The sequence below is a fragment of the Corythoichthys intestinalis genome, unplaced genomic scaffold (assembly GCF_030265065.1).
Source record: "Corythoichthys intestinalis isolate RoL2023-P3 unplaced genomic scaffold, ASM3026506v1 HiC_scaffold_23, whole genome shotgun sequence".
Lineage (NCBI taxonomy): Eukaryota > Metazoa > Chordata > Actinopteri > Syngnathiformes > Syngnathidae > Corythoichthys > Corythoichthys intestinalis.
The window spans coordinates 4613706-4630694 of record NW_026651592.1 but is presented as its reverse complement, the minus strand read 5'-3'; the positions used below and the strand labels follow the sequence as shown (position 1 = coordinate 4630694).

General features: G+C 39.3%; 1 protein-coding gene across 2 annotated transcripts in view; it reads left to right on the top strand.

Moving 5' to 3' along the window:
* Positions 1-11252, top strand: part of LOC130911224 (26S proteasome non-ATPase regulatory subunit 8-like) — a 32276-nt gene extending 21024 nt beyond the window's left edge. Inside the window, exons 6-7 of one of the 2 annotated variants that reach the window (XM_057829051.1) lie at positions 10799-10879; positions 11079-11252. In XM_057829051.1, coding sequence (XP_057685034.1) covers positions 10799-10879; positions 11079-11106 — 109 coding nt within the window. In that variant the 3' untranslated portion in view covers positions 11107-11252. Of the gene's footprint in view, positions 1-10798; positions 10911-10976 lie in introns of both variants that reach the window. The other variant, XM_057829050.1, reaches the window with a different exon arrangement.
* The last annotated feature ends 5737 nt before the right edge of the window (positions 11253-16989 follow it).

The window sequence follows — 16989 nt, the reverse complement described above, 5'->3', positions numbered from 1 at the left end:
ATTTTAAAAAATAAAATTCCGTGGTTACCTTACATGTTTAAAACTAAAAATACAAGTAATGTGTGCATTTCATGTAATTTCAACACTTTTAAAGTAAAGGGGTTTGGGGTAGTATCTGAATTCTTTTTAATAGCATTGTTATGCTGTTGCTAATCAATGATGAGTATTTCTTACCTTTAATACGTCTTCTGGTGCTGCATGGTTTTGCTGATGGCTTTGTAGTCTGGTTGATGCTTGGTGGGGTTAAGCTTCATGCAGGCGTTGAGAAACTTGCGTCTGTTTTCATGTTCGCGAAGCACCAAGAATCGTGATTTTCCCCACCACGCATGGAGCACCATCAGTGCACACCGAAACAAGTTTATCCATCGGTAGATTTTTTTTTTTTCTTTAGCGAACTCAGTGAAGGACTTGAATAAATCCTCCCCTCTTGTTGTCCCTTTCATAATCAAAACCTTGCAATCACGCTGAATTGGGATAAATTGCTTACGTCTGCTGAGTCATCCAAAGCGAGAGAGAAAAATAGTGCTGCATTTATGTCCTTTACTTGAGTTGCCCGAATTTGATTTGACATCATGATGGTCTTTATCCGAAAGTCGTCGAAAACTCTCCACTAAGGCAAATTCCTCTGTCAGCTTCAGCTGAAAAGTACAATAACCCATAGTCTTTTTTTCTTTTCCCCCATCTTCTCAAAAGGGTTTCTAAAATTAGCTGACAAACGCAGAAAACAAAACTAAAAACGAGGGAAGGTTACTTCACGCACATGCACACATCGACCACTATTTTCAACAGCAAATTACACCGACCCCACTTGAACAGTGTCTCTGCCTCATCTGCTTTGCCAATGCGATTGATAAATAAATAAAAATACAGATAGACACAACGACATGTTTGTTTGCCACTTTCCCACTAAAATTACTGCAAACCTGCTTTCTAGTCGCCAGTTGTAGTATACGGACTACGTGTCCCATGATCACCCTGGACTCACGCAGCCAATGGCATGGGAATTGGGGGGTATCTAACGTAGCACATCTAGGTTCCTATTTGATGATATCTACAGCAAATTGTGCGAGTGTTGTTGGAGCTTTGAAAAAGTTAACTTACGCTGAAAAAGTCACATCTGCTCATTGCTGCATATGACCGGTGACTGTTGCCGTTTCGCGTAATGCGCAAAAGAGTATAACTAAACTTATAAAAAATTAAAAAAAAAAAAAAAAAAAAAAATTATAATAAAGATTTGTCTGCGAGCCAGATGCAGCCCTCAAAAGAGCCAGATCTGGCTCGCGAGCCATAGGTTCCCGACCTCTGCTATAGATATAGGATGTAACTAGGGCTGCAGCTATCGAATATTTTAGTAATCGAGTAATCAACTGAAAATTCTATCGATTAATCGAGTAATCGGATAAAACATTTTTTTAGGTAAAGAGCAATTATAAATATACGTGAGAAACAAGACATTTCAATTAATATTGAACCATTTTCAGTCAATCAATGTTTTTATTTTCGATGTACATTGTTAAAAACAGCCAACAATTGCATCTCAGATGTGACTAGAATAAAAAAAAAAAAAAACATTCATTGCTTTCACTCAAAAAACTTTTAGACCTTATAAAAAATGTATTCTTACCTAAAAATACCATTACGCTTGATAACGCACATCACTTAAAAGTTTGGATTTTTTCCCCATGTGTTTCAATTAAATTTCCATTTGTGTCGAGCTATTTTGAAGTTCTAGTTAAGTTTTAAGTTAGTCTAAACTGTAAGTCCTGATAAGATTTTGAGTTTTTGCAGTGTTCAAAATAGATGTATTGTAACGATTAAAATTTTTAATAGTTAATTACAGCTTAAAAATTAATGAATCACAATTCACCGCAATACAAACTCTCTAAAATATGCCATATTTTTCTGTAAATTATTGTTGGAATGGAAAGATAAGACACAAGACGGATATATACATACAACATACTGTACATAAGTACTGTATTTATTTATTGTAACAATAAATCCACAAATGGCATTATTAACATTCTTTCTGTTAAAGTGATCCACGGATAGAAAGACTTGTAGGTCTTAAAAGATAAATGTTATAGTTACAAGTTATAGTAATTTTATATTAAAAACCCTCTTCATGTTTTCGTTGTAATAAAATTTTCAATCAAAAGTAGAGTTAACATAATAATAATAAGAATAAAAATAACAATAATAAGAATAGAGTGACCAAAGTCTGAGTACGTTTTACGTGTATTTTGCATAGCTATTTTGATATGGAATGCCAGTTCATTTTGCATTGTTGTTTAACTGTGTGAGAATAGGGCCTCATTACTATAGACCAGTGCTTCTCAATTATTTTTTGTTACGCCCCCCCCAAGGAAGACGTAAATGTTTCGCGCCCCCCCAAACTCTGCCGCCACTCTAAATAGTGTCATTTGTCTATTACTATTATAAGTACGCCTCTGCCTCACATTGTATCCTTTTTTTTCTATTAGAGAAAATAACAGAGATCAACTTATAAAGTCTAACTTTATTAACATTGTTTTGTTTGTAACAGAAAAGACTTCAGGCACATCAATTTGCCTGAATTAAAAAAAAATAATAATAAAAAAATCACATCCAAACTGTAAAAATACACTCAAGGTACATTTTTGACCATTTAATACTGAAAAATAAAATCAGTAAATACTAACATATTGATTAGATCATTATTGGTTAGAAACATTTAACTCATGAGGACAATATGCCAAAAGATTTGACCGAAAAAACAAAACTGAATAGGAGAAGAAAGAAAAAAAGTGTCTTTTGACAGAAGGACAGTTTTTTTCGCTGCTCCCAGTATCACCTCCAGTTTGCAATGACATGGGGTTATATTGCACTGAGCATGCTAACAGTGCTCACTGGTTTACTGATATAACACTGACAAAGCGGGATGATTGTTGGAAATATTCGGCACATTTTCGCTGAAAAACAACCAAGCATCTTATCAATGAGATTGGGGTCTAATGTCTTTAAGTGGCGTCTTAATTGATTTGGCTTCCGGCTGTCCGCTATAATCATTTTTAGACACAGTAAACAGTGGTCTTTCCTCGTCCACCACTGTATTAAATGTCAAAGGCAAACGGCCCGAAAAAAGCGCATTCTCGGCGGCCGAGGGAGAACCGTAGGTGAGGGCGGTCGTCGTGACGATCCCAAGCCGAAAATGGCACTTTTCGGGCGGACACGTGAGAACCGGAGAAGACAGTGGGTCGCTGCGTGAGTCCAGCCGGAAAACGACTTTCGAAAACGGCGCACAGCTCCCCAGCTATTCATTCATGAGTCTCTTCCGTGTGTGCTCTTGCTTACTTAAAAAAATACTGCACGCACTTTGAAAATGAGAGCACCACTGCCACCCACTGAGTGGATGTGCAAGTACACTTTATTCTAGTACGGCAAAGAAAAAAGCATGTTCCCCGAGGTCACACGCGCAACCCATGGCATCGCTCTGCCCCCCCTGGGGGGGCGCGCCCCACTATTTGAGAAGTACTGCTATAGACTGATAGCTATATACTATAGCTTTTCTTTTTGTGAACATTATTTTTTCTGAGCGATAGGAATATTATTTTTGTTGTGCTTTCACTAAACGATACTTATGTTTGTTGCGAAGGAGTTGCTGAAGCTTATGCCAATGAACGGCGCAGTCCAGAGAACGCCTGTGTCCACTCGCCTTTATAAAATATATATCTCTTTACATATCTTACCCAAAATACAACAAGAGAGACATAATTGCCACTAAAAGAAAGAAAACTTACCGAAATATGTGTGGAGCAAAAATAGCAATTTGCATTGCATTGTGCATACAGCATAAACATCTCACAACTACTGATTCTACCACGTTTAGAAGAAATAACATTAGTATGGTACGGCGCTGCCCCCAAGCGGCACTCTTAATGTCCATAAACGGCCTCATTGTAATCTATTTGAGGCAATGTGCCAGCGGGTCATACAGTGCATGCGTTAATTGCGTCAAATATTTTAACGTGATTAATTAAAAAAATTAATTAACGCCCGTTAACGCGATAATTTTGACAGCCCTAATTGTAACATATCAAGTTATAATATTGCGGGGATACTTGCATGCGTTCCTGAATGCACCGCATGATGTGCGGGGATGAGCCAAGTGGGGGTGAGCCAGGTGCGGGAGAGCGAGCGGCGTGCCTTCCTGTTGTTGTGGTTCTGGCCAGTGCGTGTGTTAGAGCTGGGAATCTTTGGGCACCTAACGATTCGATTACGATTATGATTCAGAGGCTCCGATTCGATTATAAAACGATTATTGATGCACCCCCCTCCTTTTTTTATTTTTATTTTTTAAATTTTTTTAAATTAATGTTTTGTACATTAGTTCCAAAATAGTTAAAAAATACTCTCAGGCTAAACCAAACAACTATTTCAGTATCAAGTTAACATATAGCAGTAAACAAATATACAAAAATAACAGTAAATAAAAAACTCCAGTCCCCATTCTGTATCAGCAGCTTTAAACTACATTCAATTAATTTAATGTTGTCAATCAACCGTTAAAGTTGTTAAAATTGCTCCTGTTATTCCATAATTTCCCTTTTGTCTACTTTCGGCGTGTAAAACTTTTAAAACTATTTTAAAGATAGATTCAAGTCAATATTTTACCGATTTAGGAGTATTTTAGATAAAAAGGTAATTAGGTTTGCTTGGAAGGTTCGCTACAACAGCCTTGCAGGTAAGTGTACTGCTTTAAGATGGCGGCCGTTTACTAACGCCCGCATCTAGCTTTTTGTAGATGTGCTGCAACACTACCGAATCTATATTGCATCTAGTCCTATATAAATGATATCTATTATCCATTATGTGGATGTACTTGTAGCAGCTTTTCGGCAGCAGTCAGGTATGTTGTTGTGTTTTTTTATCTCGTGGCATGAGTTGAGCTAGAGCCGTGAGTTGAGCATTGGCATTACCCGAGGGGCCGGATAATGAGAAGCATGATGTTTAGCTACTCTCGCTCCGTTCTTCCTCATTGCGTACCGAAGAGCGCGCGGCGCGCTGAGTGTGTTGTACTTCCTCTTTACTTGGCATATTTCAATGATCGGAATTTGGATGTTTGTGAATCGTTCTCGAATCTTCCACGGCCGAATCGCGAATAATCTAAGAATCGGAAATTTTGCACACCTCTAGCGTGTGTATCGGCTTTGGCAGACAGCTGTTGTGTGTTGGTTGTTCCACAAGTTCCCAAAAAATAAATAATTGCAACCTAAAGAAGCGGGTGACTCTTTGTCAACTTTACAGTATGATACCTGCTGTATTGGAGCACATTAAGGATCATTGCTACTTGGTGTTTTATCCAGCAATGACTACTGAGCTAAAATTGACAGTTAGCGTTATTAAGTTTTTATTTTATACCCTCATCACTCTACAGCGCTATGTTTTTACAGATTAAATAAAGCCTGTATGTAAGACACGTTAGCAACGCCTCGACGGTGGTCCTAATGTATAGAAACCTAGCCCTCCGCAGGGCTAACATTACGTGAGCGAGTGCTTTAAGATGGCGGCTGTTTATTAACGCCGCTGACTCTCTCATTTCGAATCTAGTTCAACATACATGTGATATCTACGAGACGCATCAGACGCTACCTGCTACTACCACAGTAGCATCATGCGGGCTAGTTTTTAGCAACGTCTGCGTAGGTTGTAGCGGTTGTTGGCTGCAGTAAGGTTATTTATTTATTTAATTATTTATTGCTTCTTCCTCTACGCACGTGAAATCAGCGCGTTGTCCCGCATAAAAAGTAGCCCAGGCAAAACGTGATGCTTAGAGCCGGCAAAATTAAACGATTCCCCGAGGTGGATAAAATTACTCGGATCAGTTTTTAAAGTCGAGCTACTCGAGTTGCTCGAGTATTCGTTTCAGCTCTAGATGTAACAATTATCAATACGTGGGTCAAGAAGTACAGGGGTTGGACATAATAATGGAAACACCTTAAAAAAAAATGAACAAAAACTAATTTGATACGGTGTAGGTCCACCGTTTGCGGCAATTATTGCCTCAATTCTCCGAGGTATTGATTCGTACAACTTGTGAATTCATTCCAAAGGAATTTGAAGCCATTCTTCAATTAGAATAACCGCTCTTTGAGACGATGGTGGTGGAAATCGAAGTCTTAATTGAAACTCTAAAACTGACCATAAATGCTCACTAATGTTGAGGTCTGGGGGGTGTGCTCGGCATACAAGATGCTCAACTTGATTAGAATGTTCCTTAATGCCATTCTTGAACAATTATGTTCAATAATTATGATGCCAAAATGTTAGGCGTTATTTTGTCCAAGCCCTGTAATTCTACAATGTTTTACTTTTCAAATAATAAACAGAAAAACAAGCTCTTTTCATCCTTCTGCTGGGAATTGAATTGAGATTAACACCAGAAGATGTCCAATTTGTTTGAACTGGGAGGGTGGCACAGATTGGGCGTCAATGGCAACCAATGAGTTTAATTTTGGGGCATTTCAGGTCATTTGCTTTTGATTTTTAGTCACTTTCTGTATTTGATTTTGGGGGGGCATTTCTAGGTCACTTCTAGGGCTGCAGCAATCGAATATTTTAGTAATCGACTGAAAATTCTATCGAGTAATCAGATAAAACAAATATATTTTTAGGTGAAAAGCAATTATAAATATACATGAAAAAACAAAACATTTCATCTAATCTTGAACCATTTTCAGTCAATCAATGTCTTTATTTTCGATGTATATTGTTGAAAACAGCCAACAATTGCATCTCAGATGTAACTAGGGAAAAAAAAGACTAATTCACTACTTTCACTCAAATTTTTTTTTTAGATCTTATTAAAAAAAAAAAAAATATATATATATATATATATATATAATCTTACCTAAAAATGCCGTTACGCTTGATAACACACATAACTCATTCACTCCCAGCTATTTTCATCAGAGCAAGGCCCTTAGCTCCTGGCCGTTTTTTTTTTTTCGGATTTTGACTGATTTTGCAAGGCCCACAGAAAATTCTGTTCCATTGCGATATAAACATAGAACCCACCAAAAGAAAGATTAGACTCTCTTCTTTCAGCAGAAAAAAAAATAAGTTCATATCTTTTTCCATTCTTTAGAAATCAGCATTAGAAAATAACTTAGTTTGAGCAATTTCTGATTAAAAAAACGGAGAAAATGAGCTTTTTGTAAACGCATACATTTCAAACATGTTTGACTTTAACACGGCTATTTTTTGCTTCAGTGACATCCCAAACATCTGGATAATGTTTTCCTTTTACAAAATAACATGAACAACCAGCCAAATAGAGCTTTTGATAGCAAAGTAGCAATTTATTCACACATGACTACTGAGAGATGACGGTTTGTCACCGAGATGACGCCGTTGTCGCCACGTCAGCCGTGTAAACGTTTCCGTCATCGTTGTCTGTCTCACAAAGATGGATTGTTTCTGCGAGGTCTGCTTGGCGAGCCGCTTTACTGAGGGTCTCACTCGTTTTGCGCAGTCGTCCAATGCCTGGCCTTCCAGGCGTCCTCTCGTTGTTTTGTTCGGTCAGAGCGCCACCTGGCATCGTGCCGCCAGCGCTCCGACCATGCTGCACGGCCGTTCACTGTTGTTGAATCGGGTTGCCTGGTCTTGCAAAATGCGCTACTGCCCTCCAGTGGCCAGTTTTATTGCTTTAAAATGGGTTTAGAGTGTTGTTCTTTGTTTGTCAGATACAGTGGAAGGTATATATGCTTCTTATTAAAAAAAAAAAAAAAACGCAAAAGAGGTATGAATAGGTTTTTGAGACGGTGAAGCATTTAAAAATAGAACGTATTTATACGTTTTTGGGAGCAAATGAGTTAAAAGTTAGGATTTTTTCCCACGTGTTTCAATTGAATTTCTATTTGTGTCAAGCCATTTTTAAGTTCTAGTTAAGTTTTAAATTAGTCTAAACTGTAAGTCCTGATAGGATTTTGAGTTTTTGCAGTGTTCAAAATAAAAGTATGATACAGGCTGTATTGGAGCACATTAGGGACCAGTGCTACTTGGTGTTTTATCCAGCAATAATGACTACTGCGCTAAAATTGATAGTTAGCATTATTAAGTTTTTATTTTACACCCTCATCACTACACAATGCTATGTTATGTTAAAGCCTGTATGTAAGACACGTTAGCCACGCATCGACAGTGGTCATAATTAATAGAAACCTAGCCCTCCGCAGGGCTAACGTTACGTGAGCTAGTAGTGACAGTAATGTTAATCTTATTTATCAGCGCTTAGTGCTCTGCTGCTTTAAGATGGCGGCTGTTTAGTAATGCTGCCCAGACGCGGCCGAGTCTGTCATTTCGCATCTAGTTCAACATACATGTGATCTCTGAGACGCATCAGACACTACCTGCTACCAACGTAGCATCGTACGGGCTAGTATTTAGCAACGTCGGCGTCGTTTGTAGTGGCTGTCGGCTGCAGTAAGTTTTTTTTTTTTTTTTTTTTTCCCTTATTCCTCTCCGCACGTGACATCAGCGTGTTGTCCCGCATTAAAAGTAGCCCGAGCAAAACGGGATGCTTAGAGCTGTCAAAATAAACGATTACTCGAGGTGAATAAAATTACTCGGATCAGTTTTTAAACTCGGGTTACTCGAGTTGCTCGAGTATTCGTTTCAGCTCTAGTCACTTCCTGTTGATTTTGGGTTACTGAGGAGGAAGTGAGTCGGTAATGAATAGGCAGTGACTCAAACTCAACAGGAAGTGACATGTAAATGCCCCTAAAATTGGAACTGGTTTCAGATCAACAAACGTTCTTTAGCCCCCTTTGGCGGTCAATGGAAACCAATGAGTTTTTTTTGGCGCAGTTCATGTCATCTTGTTGATTTTCAGTCACTTCCTGTTGATTTTGGGTCATTTCTGGGCCACTTCCTGTTGATTTTGGGTTACAGAAGATAAAGTGCCCCAGTAATGAATAGGCAGTGACATGTGCCGGTTATTTTGAGATATCTGGTTTTAAAAAACTTTGCTCCATCGAACAGGATTTTTATTTTTCAAAACCTATTAGCAAAAGGAAACATAAGTATATTGTTAAGGTAAAATAACTTTAAAAAAACAACAGCAATATTCTACACAAAATTATTAAAATAGATTCAGTCCTTTAGGTGAGCCTAAACCCACAGCCATAGCTCAACATTATTACCATCAGAACAAAATAATTGAATTATTTTCCATAAAAAGCACATGTGTATGACTCGTATCATGTTTTGCATTATACACACACACACTCTTTCTTGACACAAGACTGTTACCAGAGAGAAACCCCCCCCCACATGTTTTACAACTGCTAGACGGACTAAACGCGCTGGACGTTTAAACGTTCATGACCAATGTTCCCTCTAATTTTTCATGTGTCTGAGCAGACACACAAGCTCCCTGAGCAAACTGAGGAATACTGTGAGCAACATCAGATGTGTACGCTGTGGCCACACACGAATATCACACCTGTTCAAAACCTTGGATCACAGCAAGTTACATGGCTTACTAAAATAACAAAAATACAGCAGCAATTTGCAAGTTTTGGAGGGAATTTTCTGTGGGCCTTGCAGTCAAAATCCAGAAAAACAGCCGGGAGCGAAGGGCCTTGCTCTGGTAAAAATGGCTGGGAGTGAATGAGTTAAGATGGCGGCGGGGATTCCCCTGGGGGGGCGGTGGCTAGGGCAAGTGAGCAAGGGCTCATTTACACCGCGATTGAAACGCAGCCCAGTTGGGAACTTGACACTTCATGAAATAGTGGTAGGCATTTTGATTTATCTCTGAACATTTTTTCCCCCAGTCATTGTGTGATATAATTATCAGTAATTGCAAAACAAGTAATAAACATATCAAATTGTCAGTAAGAGTCTACTTGCATTGTATCTTCCGAGACTAGTCAGTTAGGGCTACTTGATTGCAGGCTGGAGGCCAGACGGGGGAACGATGGCGGCTGACACATTACAATCAGCCGCCTTCATAAGCCGTTATTGCTGCTTGTCGCCAAACCACCACTTTCGGCATACCCGTCAGTCACGTCCAGCATTCAGATATTTGAATTCCCCGTGCCTGATCTCGAGCTGTACCGTCGCCTGATTGACCGCTCATCAACTTTTGACAGCTACGACCCGGCGTGCACGTGCGCTGCTCCGAGCGTTGTGCGAAATTGAATAAACGTTGCATACTAGCAGTTATTTTTTTCTGCTTTGGTGTCCACTTCCCAGCGCATCCTAACATCGTCGCTGAAATGTTGAAAACAAAGACTCAATCGAGGACCCAGGGAGAAGTTTTTCTGCTTGACTCTCACAAAAGATGTCCAAATCCTTGCACAAGAAGGGTTTTGGGCCTCTCAATGAGTCTCGTGCGTTTGTGTGAGTAATTAATTGGTCCACATCGAGATGGCATGACGAATCCCGCGAGTAAAACCCAGAAAATGATTGCAATATATGGCGGGGATAGCCTGGTATTCATATGGACTGCTGGCGAGATCTTGGAGGAAATGACGTCATCAGGTAGCAGCGGGCAGCGAGGCGTGTCCCTCGTTGCTATGGTGTTGTTATGGCATTTACTCAAAAACTACACAGTCAATTCAAAAAGTTTTTTTTAGTAATGTGAGTTTTGAGACAGTCAGTGATGCATTCAGGCCTAAAACTTTAGCTCATCCGAAAATCTCTTAAACAGTGATGCCATTTGAAAACGATATGCGCCTGCCAAGAATCGCTATATCGATAGCCTATCACGATATATCACTATTTCGATATTTTGTCTCACCCCTAATTTCCTCAGGGACGAGATCGCCGGCTGCATCGAGAAAGCGTACGAGCAGATTCAGTTCACCGAAGCCACGCGCGTGCTTTTCTTCACCTCGTCGAAAAAGATGACCGACTACGCCAAGAAGGTTGGTAGTTCTGCTCGTGCACGAAATGAACAAGACAGCGAAAACTCGGATCACGTTGTTTTTCAGCGCGGTTGGAGTTTAAACGCCGCCGGTGGCTACTCGTTCAGCAGTCAGCAGCAACGCACGGAGGAGGTTAGCATTCCATCTACGGAGCTGGCGCAGCAGGTCATCGAATACGCCAGGCAGCTGGAGATGATCGTCTGAACACAAAAGCTTTCACATTACTATTGCCCCCCCCCTTTTTTTTTTTCTTTTTTGTAACTTTACTGTGTTTTTACAATGACACACGTCTTGTAAAATTCAAAGTGAACTTCTTATTGGAATTAAACAGATTTAAAAGTTTTTGTTTTTTTTCTTCTTGCATTTAGAAGCATATTGACTGCTCGCAAATATTTTCACCTCGTTATCAACATGAATGAAAAAAAAAAAATCCAAAATATACAGGAGGTAACCCAAGAATGCCCTGAAATCAACAGGAAGTGTTCTTAGTGTACCCTAAAATTAACAAGACCTGGAAATGCCACAAAAAGTTAACTGTAAATGCCCCCAAAAGCATCAGAAAGTGACCCAAAATCGCCTCAAAACCAACAGGTACCCAAAAATCAACGAGAAGTGACCCGAAAATGCCCCCAAATTAAAAGGAAAATATCAATGAACAAAATGTGATATGGAAATCTCCCCAAATAAACCAAGTGAATCAAATGCAACAGGTAGTGACGTGGCAAAGCCATCAGAAAGTGACTCAAAATCACCTCAAAACCAACAGAGAGGTAACAAACATCAACGGGAAGTGACCTGACATGCCCCAAAATCAGGAGGAAGTGACCTGTAAATGCCTTAAAATATGCAGGAAACTGTGTAAAATGTACAGAAGTAAACCCAGATTGCCCTGAAAATGTACCCTAAAATTAACAAGAAGGCACCTGGAAATGCCACAAAAAGTGACCTGAACAGAAGTGACCAAGAAGTGACCTGGCTGTAGATGCTCCGAAATCAAAAAGTGAGCCAAAATCAACAGGCAATGACATGGATATGTGCCTCAAATAATCAGAAAGTGACCCAAAATCACGTCTGAACCGACAGAAATCAACAGGAAGTGCTCCGAAAGTAACAGGAAGTGATCAATGAACGAGAAGTGACTCAGAAATTCCCCAAAATCTACAGAAAGTGAACCAAAAGCAATTGGAAGTGACATGGCAATCCCACCAAAATAGATGGGAAATGACCCAAAACCATCAGAGAGTGACCCAAAATCACCTCAAAACCAACGGAAATGTACCCAACATCAACTGAAACTGATCTGAAATGTCCCAAAATCAAGAGGAAGTGACCAAAATTTACACTGAACCCATAAATGTCTTAAAATATACAGGAAATGATCCCAAATGTACAGGAAGTAATCCCAGAATGCCCTGAAATCAGCAGGAAGTGACCTAAAATTAGCAAGGAGGGACCTGAAAACCACAGGAAGTGACCTGTAAATGCCCCGAAATCAACGGAAAGTGAACCAAGCTCAACGAGAAGTGACATGGAAATGCCCCTTGATTAATAGGACGTGATCAATATACAAAAAGTAGCCCAGAAATTCCCCAAATCAACAAAGTGAATCAAAAGCAACAGGACGTGATATGGCAATGCCCCCAAAATTAGAAAGAAATGACCCAAAATGACCTCAAAACCAACATAAAGGTACCCAACATCAATGGGAAGTGTCCTGAAATACCTGAAAATAAATAGGAAGTACCGGTAACCAAAATTTACAGGATGTGACCCGTAAAATTTGCCTGGCACGGCCAGACTGTTCTCCCTGTATTTTTCAAACACTGAGAGAAATAGTCTGGGAACCATCCCATTAACGGCCTCTCGAGCAGGTACAAAATAAATCAACAAATCGGATTCGTTTATTTGCGTGACGTGTTCTTAACGAGCAACGTCACTCTTGCGCGTCGGAAGTCCTCTCCTTAACAACACAGACGGTGAACAGGAGAGCCGAGAATATGTTCCAATCCACGGTAAGTTAAGTTTTAAATTACCAAAAACAAATCGACACGAGTCATTGACAACAGTCCGTCTCGCGCTAGCCATGTTGAATAAACTCCGCTCTCCTCGTATGTTTACTTCCGCGCTCTAGTCCATCGTCCTGCCCTCGTCGTTTTACTAACGTCACGTCTGCCCGTCGCTGATCGGTCCACTCCGCTGTCTGTTTGCTGTGGCTTGCTCCGCCCTGGAAATTGTATCCGCTGAATGGTAGCCAGACTCAATAGACCCTACTCACCTACGTCACAAAATGACGTGTCGCTGTATCCGGCCGCCATATTGTCCGTATTTTTTAGACCTATTCTCATTGTTTTCAATTAGTCGTGCAAGTTATAGAGCAATTCATGGAAGCCCCGGTGTTATCTGACGATGTAAACTCATTGGATGCGTTGCATAAAAGGCGTTATGTGGAAAAGCTTCAGTTTATCCATTCGCCAGATCCATATTTGATGCCTAAATCGATGTTTTTTGACCCGCTGTCTTCGCCGTCTCTGCCTGACATCTGCTAACCTGATATTTACAACTATCTTGTCCACACAAAATCAGCCTATTCTCACGAAAGTTTGAAAAACTTTAAGAGCTTGGAGGCTTATGAATACTTCGTTGCTGGTTGGGTGAAACAGGTCCTCGTCCGTCCACGAAAATTCGGCAGGAATCTATCTTGTGCTCGGGAAGGTGAGTTACGAAATTTTCAATTCAAAATCTTTTGTTCTTGCTAACATCCACTGTCAAGTCTAATGTATTTCATGTCATTTGTCAACGGACCTAGGGCTTTTAATGTTTATATGGTTTAGCGATAGCACTCTCACTACATACATATATAATATGTAATAAATATGAAGTGCGATAGCACTACTCTAGATTGTCCCTAGTTGAATTTATTTTTTGGCTTTTGACCTCAATCGTGAAATTGTAAATTAATTGTACGACAACTGTCTGATTACCCCTTTATAATTATATATTTTCAGGTAGTTCATTCACAACGTCTGAGTGTATGTTGTCGGCGATTAGCCTAGCAATGATCTTAATTGTGGTTGTCAGCCCAAAACTATGGGGCGCCGTTTGTAAAGCAGCACATGCTCAAAATTACGACATTTTCTCACATTTAGCGCCACACATTGTTTCAAACGTGGTGTGAAATTTTTAAGAGTCACTTTTTTTTGCACATTTACAACATTATTTAGCAACTTAAATATTTATTTTTAAATAAGTTTTGGACCTGATTGTTTAAATCCAGAACTAAATATTTAATTTAAATCTTAAATTTATATCCTAAATGCTAAATCTGGAAACGGTTGGAGCTAAATATTTAGCTAAATATGCAAATTCACATGACTGGAGACCGGAAGTAACAAAATAAAAGCTGGTGGAGCAGCTCAGACTGTCTGTTTACGTTACTTGAAAATGAATAAAACCTCCTCAACGGTGGCAGTCTGCTCTTTGACATGAGCCATTGTAATAATAACAGTATATAGGTAAAATACATATTTAGGAGAAACTATTTAAAGAGTATTTTGTGTGCTCCAGCTTTTATTTTGTTACTTCCGGTCTCCAGCCATGTGAATTTGCATATTAAGCTAAATATTTAGTTCCGACTGTTTCCTGATTTAACATTTAGGATATAAGTTTAAGATTTAAATTAAATATTTAGTTCTGGATTTAAACAATCAGGTCCAAAATTTCTTATTTAAAAATGAATATTTAAGTTGCTAAATAATGTTGTAAATGTGCAAAAAAAAAGTGACTCTAAAAATTTCACACCATTTTAAACACTGTGTGGCGTTAAATGTGAGAAAATGTCGTAATTTTGAGCATGTGCTGCTTTACAAACGGCGCCCCATACAAAACCCTCTAAATATATGGCGGAAAACACAGACAAGACTGAAAAAGCAGTTTCTGCTCTTGCACCCCTCTGTAAAAGAAACTGCTGTATCTTAAGCCAAAACAACTGTTGCGTTTGGTAGAACAATATGTCCATATGCTGCAATAGCAGATTCATGGCGCATGAAGTCCCCGAACTATTTTTGATTTTTCCGTTTTACCCTGACAACCCCCGTATACAGACGTCGCGCAACCGCTTTTGTTGACATCTAGCCACAAAAAGAATATAAGTAATTATATTTATTTTTCAAAATGTCTGTCGTTTTTAGCTTAGAATCATTAATTGATGTCTAAATTTTAGTTTAAAAAAAAAAAAAAAGCGACTTTAAAAAGTTATTCACGCGCATATTTTAAACTTTTAAACGAATTACGTCACACTGAAAAATTTGGCGTTTGTAAAAAAGTCACGGATATCTACCTCATTACTATCGCTTAATTGTATTTTTTTTTTTGTTACTGTCGCATTTTCCCCGATATGTTAGATGATAAATAATTGATCCAAAAAAAAAAAAAAAGAAACATAAGTTTAAAAGGGTAACTATATGAAAAAGAAAATCTAATCCACTCCTTGTTGTCTGCGATTTCTGCATCGCAACCCTTGTTATATCACCATGTTTCACCCATAAAATAATTTTTAAAAAAATCCGGCTGTGGCCTTTCACAGCTGTGTCTTGACTCTCAGTGATACATGCCTCATGGAGTTTTTGGACCGAAACAAGGCAAGTACGCGATAATATCTCGTTAAAATCGTGGCGTCTTTAATTCTGTTCTCGCATGTTCTCGCCTCCAATTAGGGTTTTGCTGTTTAAAAAAAATATTTTTTTAAAAATGCCTTCCTGTTCAAAATTTTTGTTCCCCCAGAAAATTAAGATTTTAAGCTTTCCAATGATGTATCACACATGCATATTAGACAATTTTGAAAGTTGGCTAAATTGGGGGTCTCAGAGCGGAACTTTAAGTCACCTGAGTGTTTTCCGCCATATATTAAATGCATCTTACCAGATATAAAATGACTACTACATAATCTGTGGTAATCGTTTGGAGCCCAGTTTTCTCGTCGAATTGCAGCAGCCCATCTCGCTCTCCTCTCCGGGTCTCTCGGAATCCGGTAGAACTTCAAGTCTCTCCGTCTTCTCCGTCTATCTTCTCTGTTATTGCAACCGACCGCCACACACGCCTTCACCATTTTGATTACTAATGTTAACGAGCAGAAAAACACGCCATAATAGAAGGAATTTACGTAGCGGTAATGCATCAACAGTGACGAGTTGACGGACAATATGGCGCGGGGGCGTGGCTGTGACGTCACGTGAGTAGGGTCTATAACTGGAACAATGGTGAGTCTGGTGTACCAGGCAACCGTAAAATGACTTCAAATATGCAGGAAATGATCTAAAATGTACAGGAAATGTACCTCTGATACACCCTCTGTCCTATATAGTGCACTGGTTGAAAGGCTATCAAGTCTTCTTTTTTTTTTTTGTTTTCCTGGGACTACTTGCTAGACATATTTGATATTTGATTGAGCAGAGCCTTTCTGCAAACACATTGCAAGATGACAAGTGGCGGCAATTGGCATTCTTTGTTGAATATACTGCTTGACCTGAGAGATTAGCTGTCGACTGCTGGGTATAATGTGCCGAGCTCCTTTGTTCAAATTTCTCCTATACGCCTCATAACCACAGGAAAAAATGGCTCAAATTTGTACATTGTGTTGAAGAAAAAGCGTTTTAGAACTGCAATTTGAGTGTGAAGGAATTGTGTCTGTAATTCAGAAGGACTAAATCGGGCATGGAGCATGAATTGTGGTCATTGTGTCTGAACTACCAAAAAATGCAAACTTTTGAGGATACCAGTATTGTCGTGGGTGGGGGTGGGGGGGTACGGCACTAAAATGGTGGTATTGGTATCTGCGAGTTTCAACAATTAGGGCGCCAATACCATTTACACTATCACTTGAATGCAGTCTTCTTTCTCCTGACACTCACTACACTCTGTTGTGTGATGACACGTGATCACTTTGCATGCTAAACAGCTATCGCTATTGGCCTGCTACAGACCAAGGAGAGTGGGCCAATAGCCGCTCTTAATTAATGCCTGGGCAGCTTGTTCATATGGAGGAAAAAGAAACCGGGAGAAGAAATGTCGGTAGTCTGTGAAT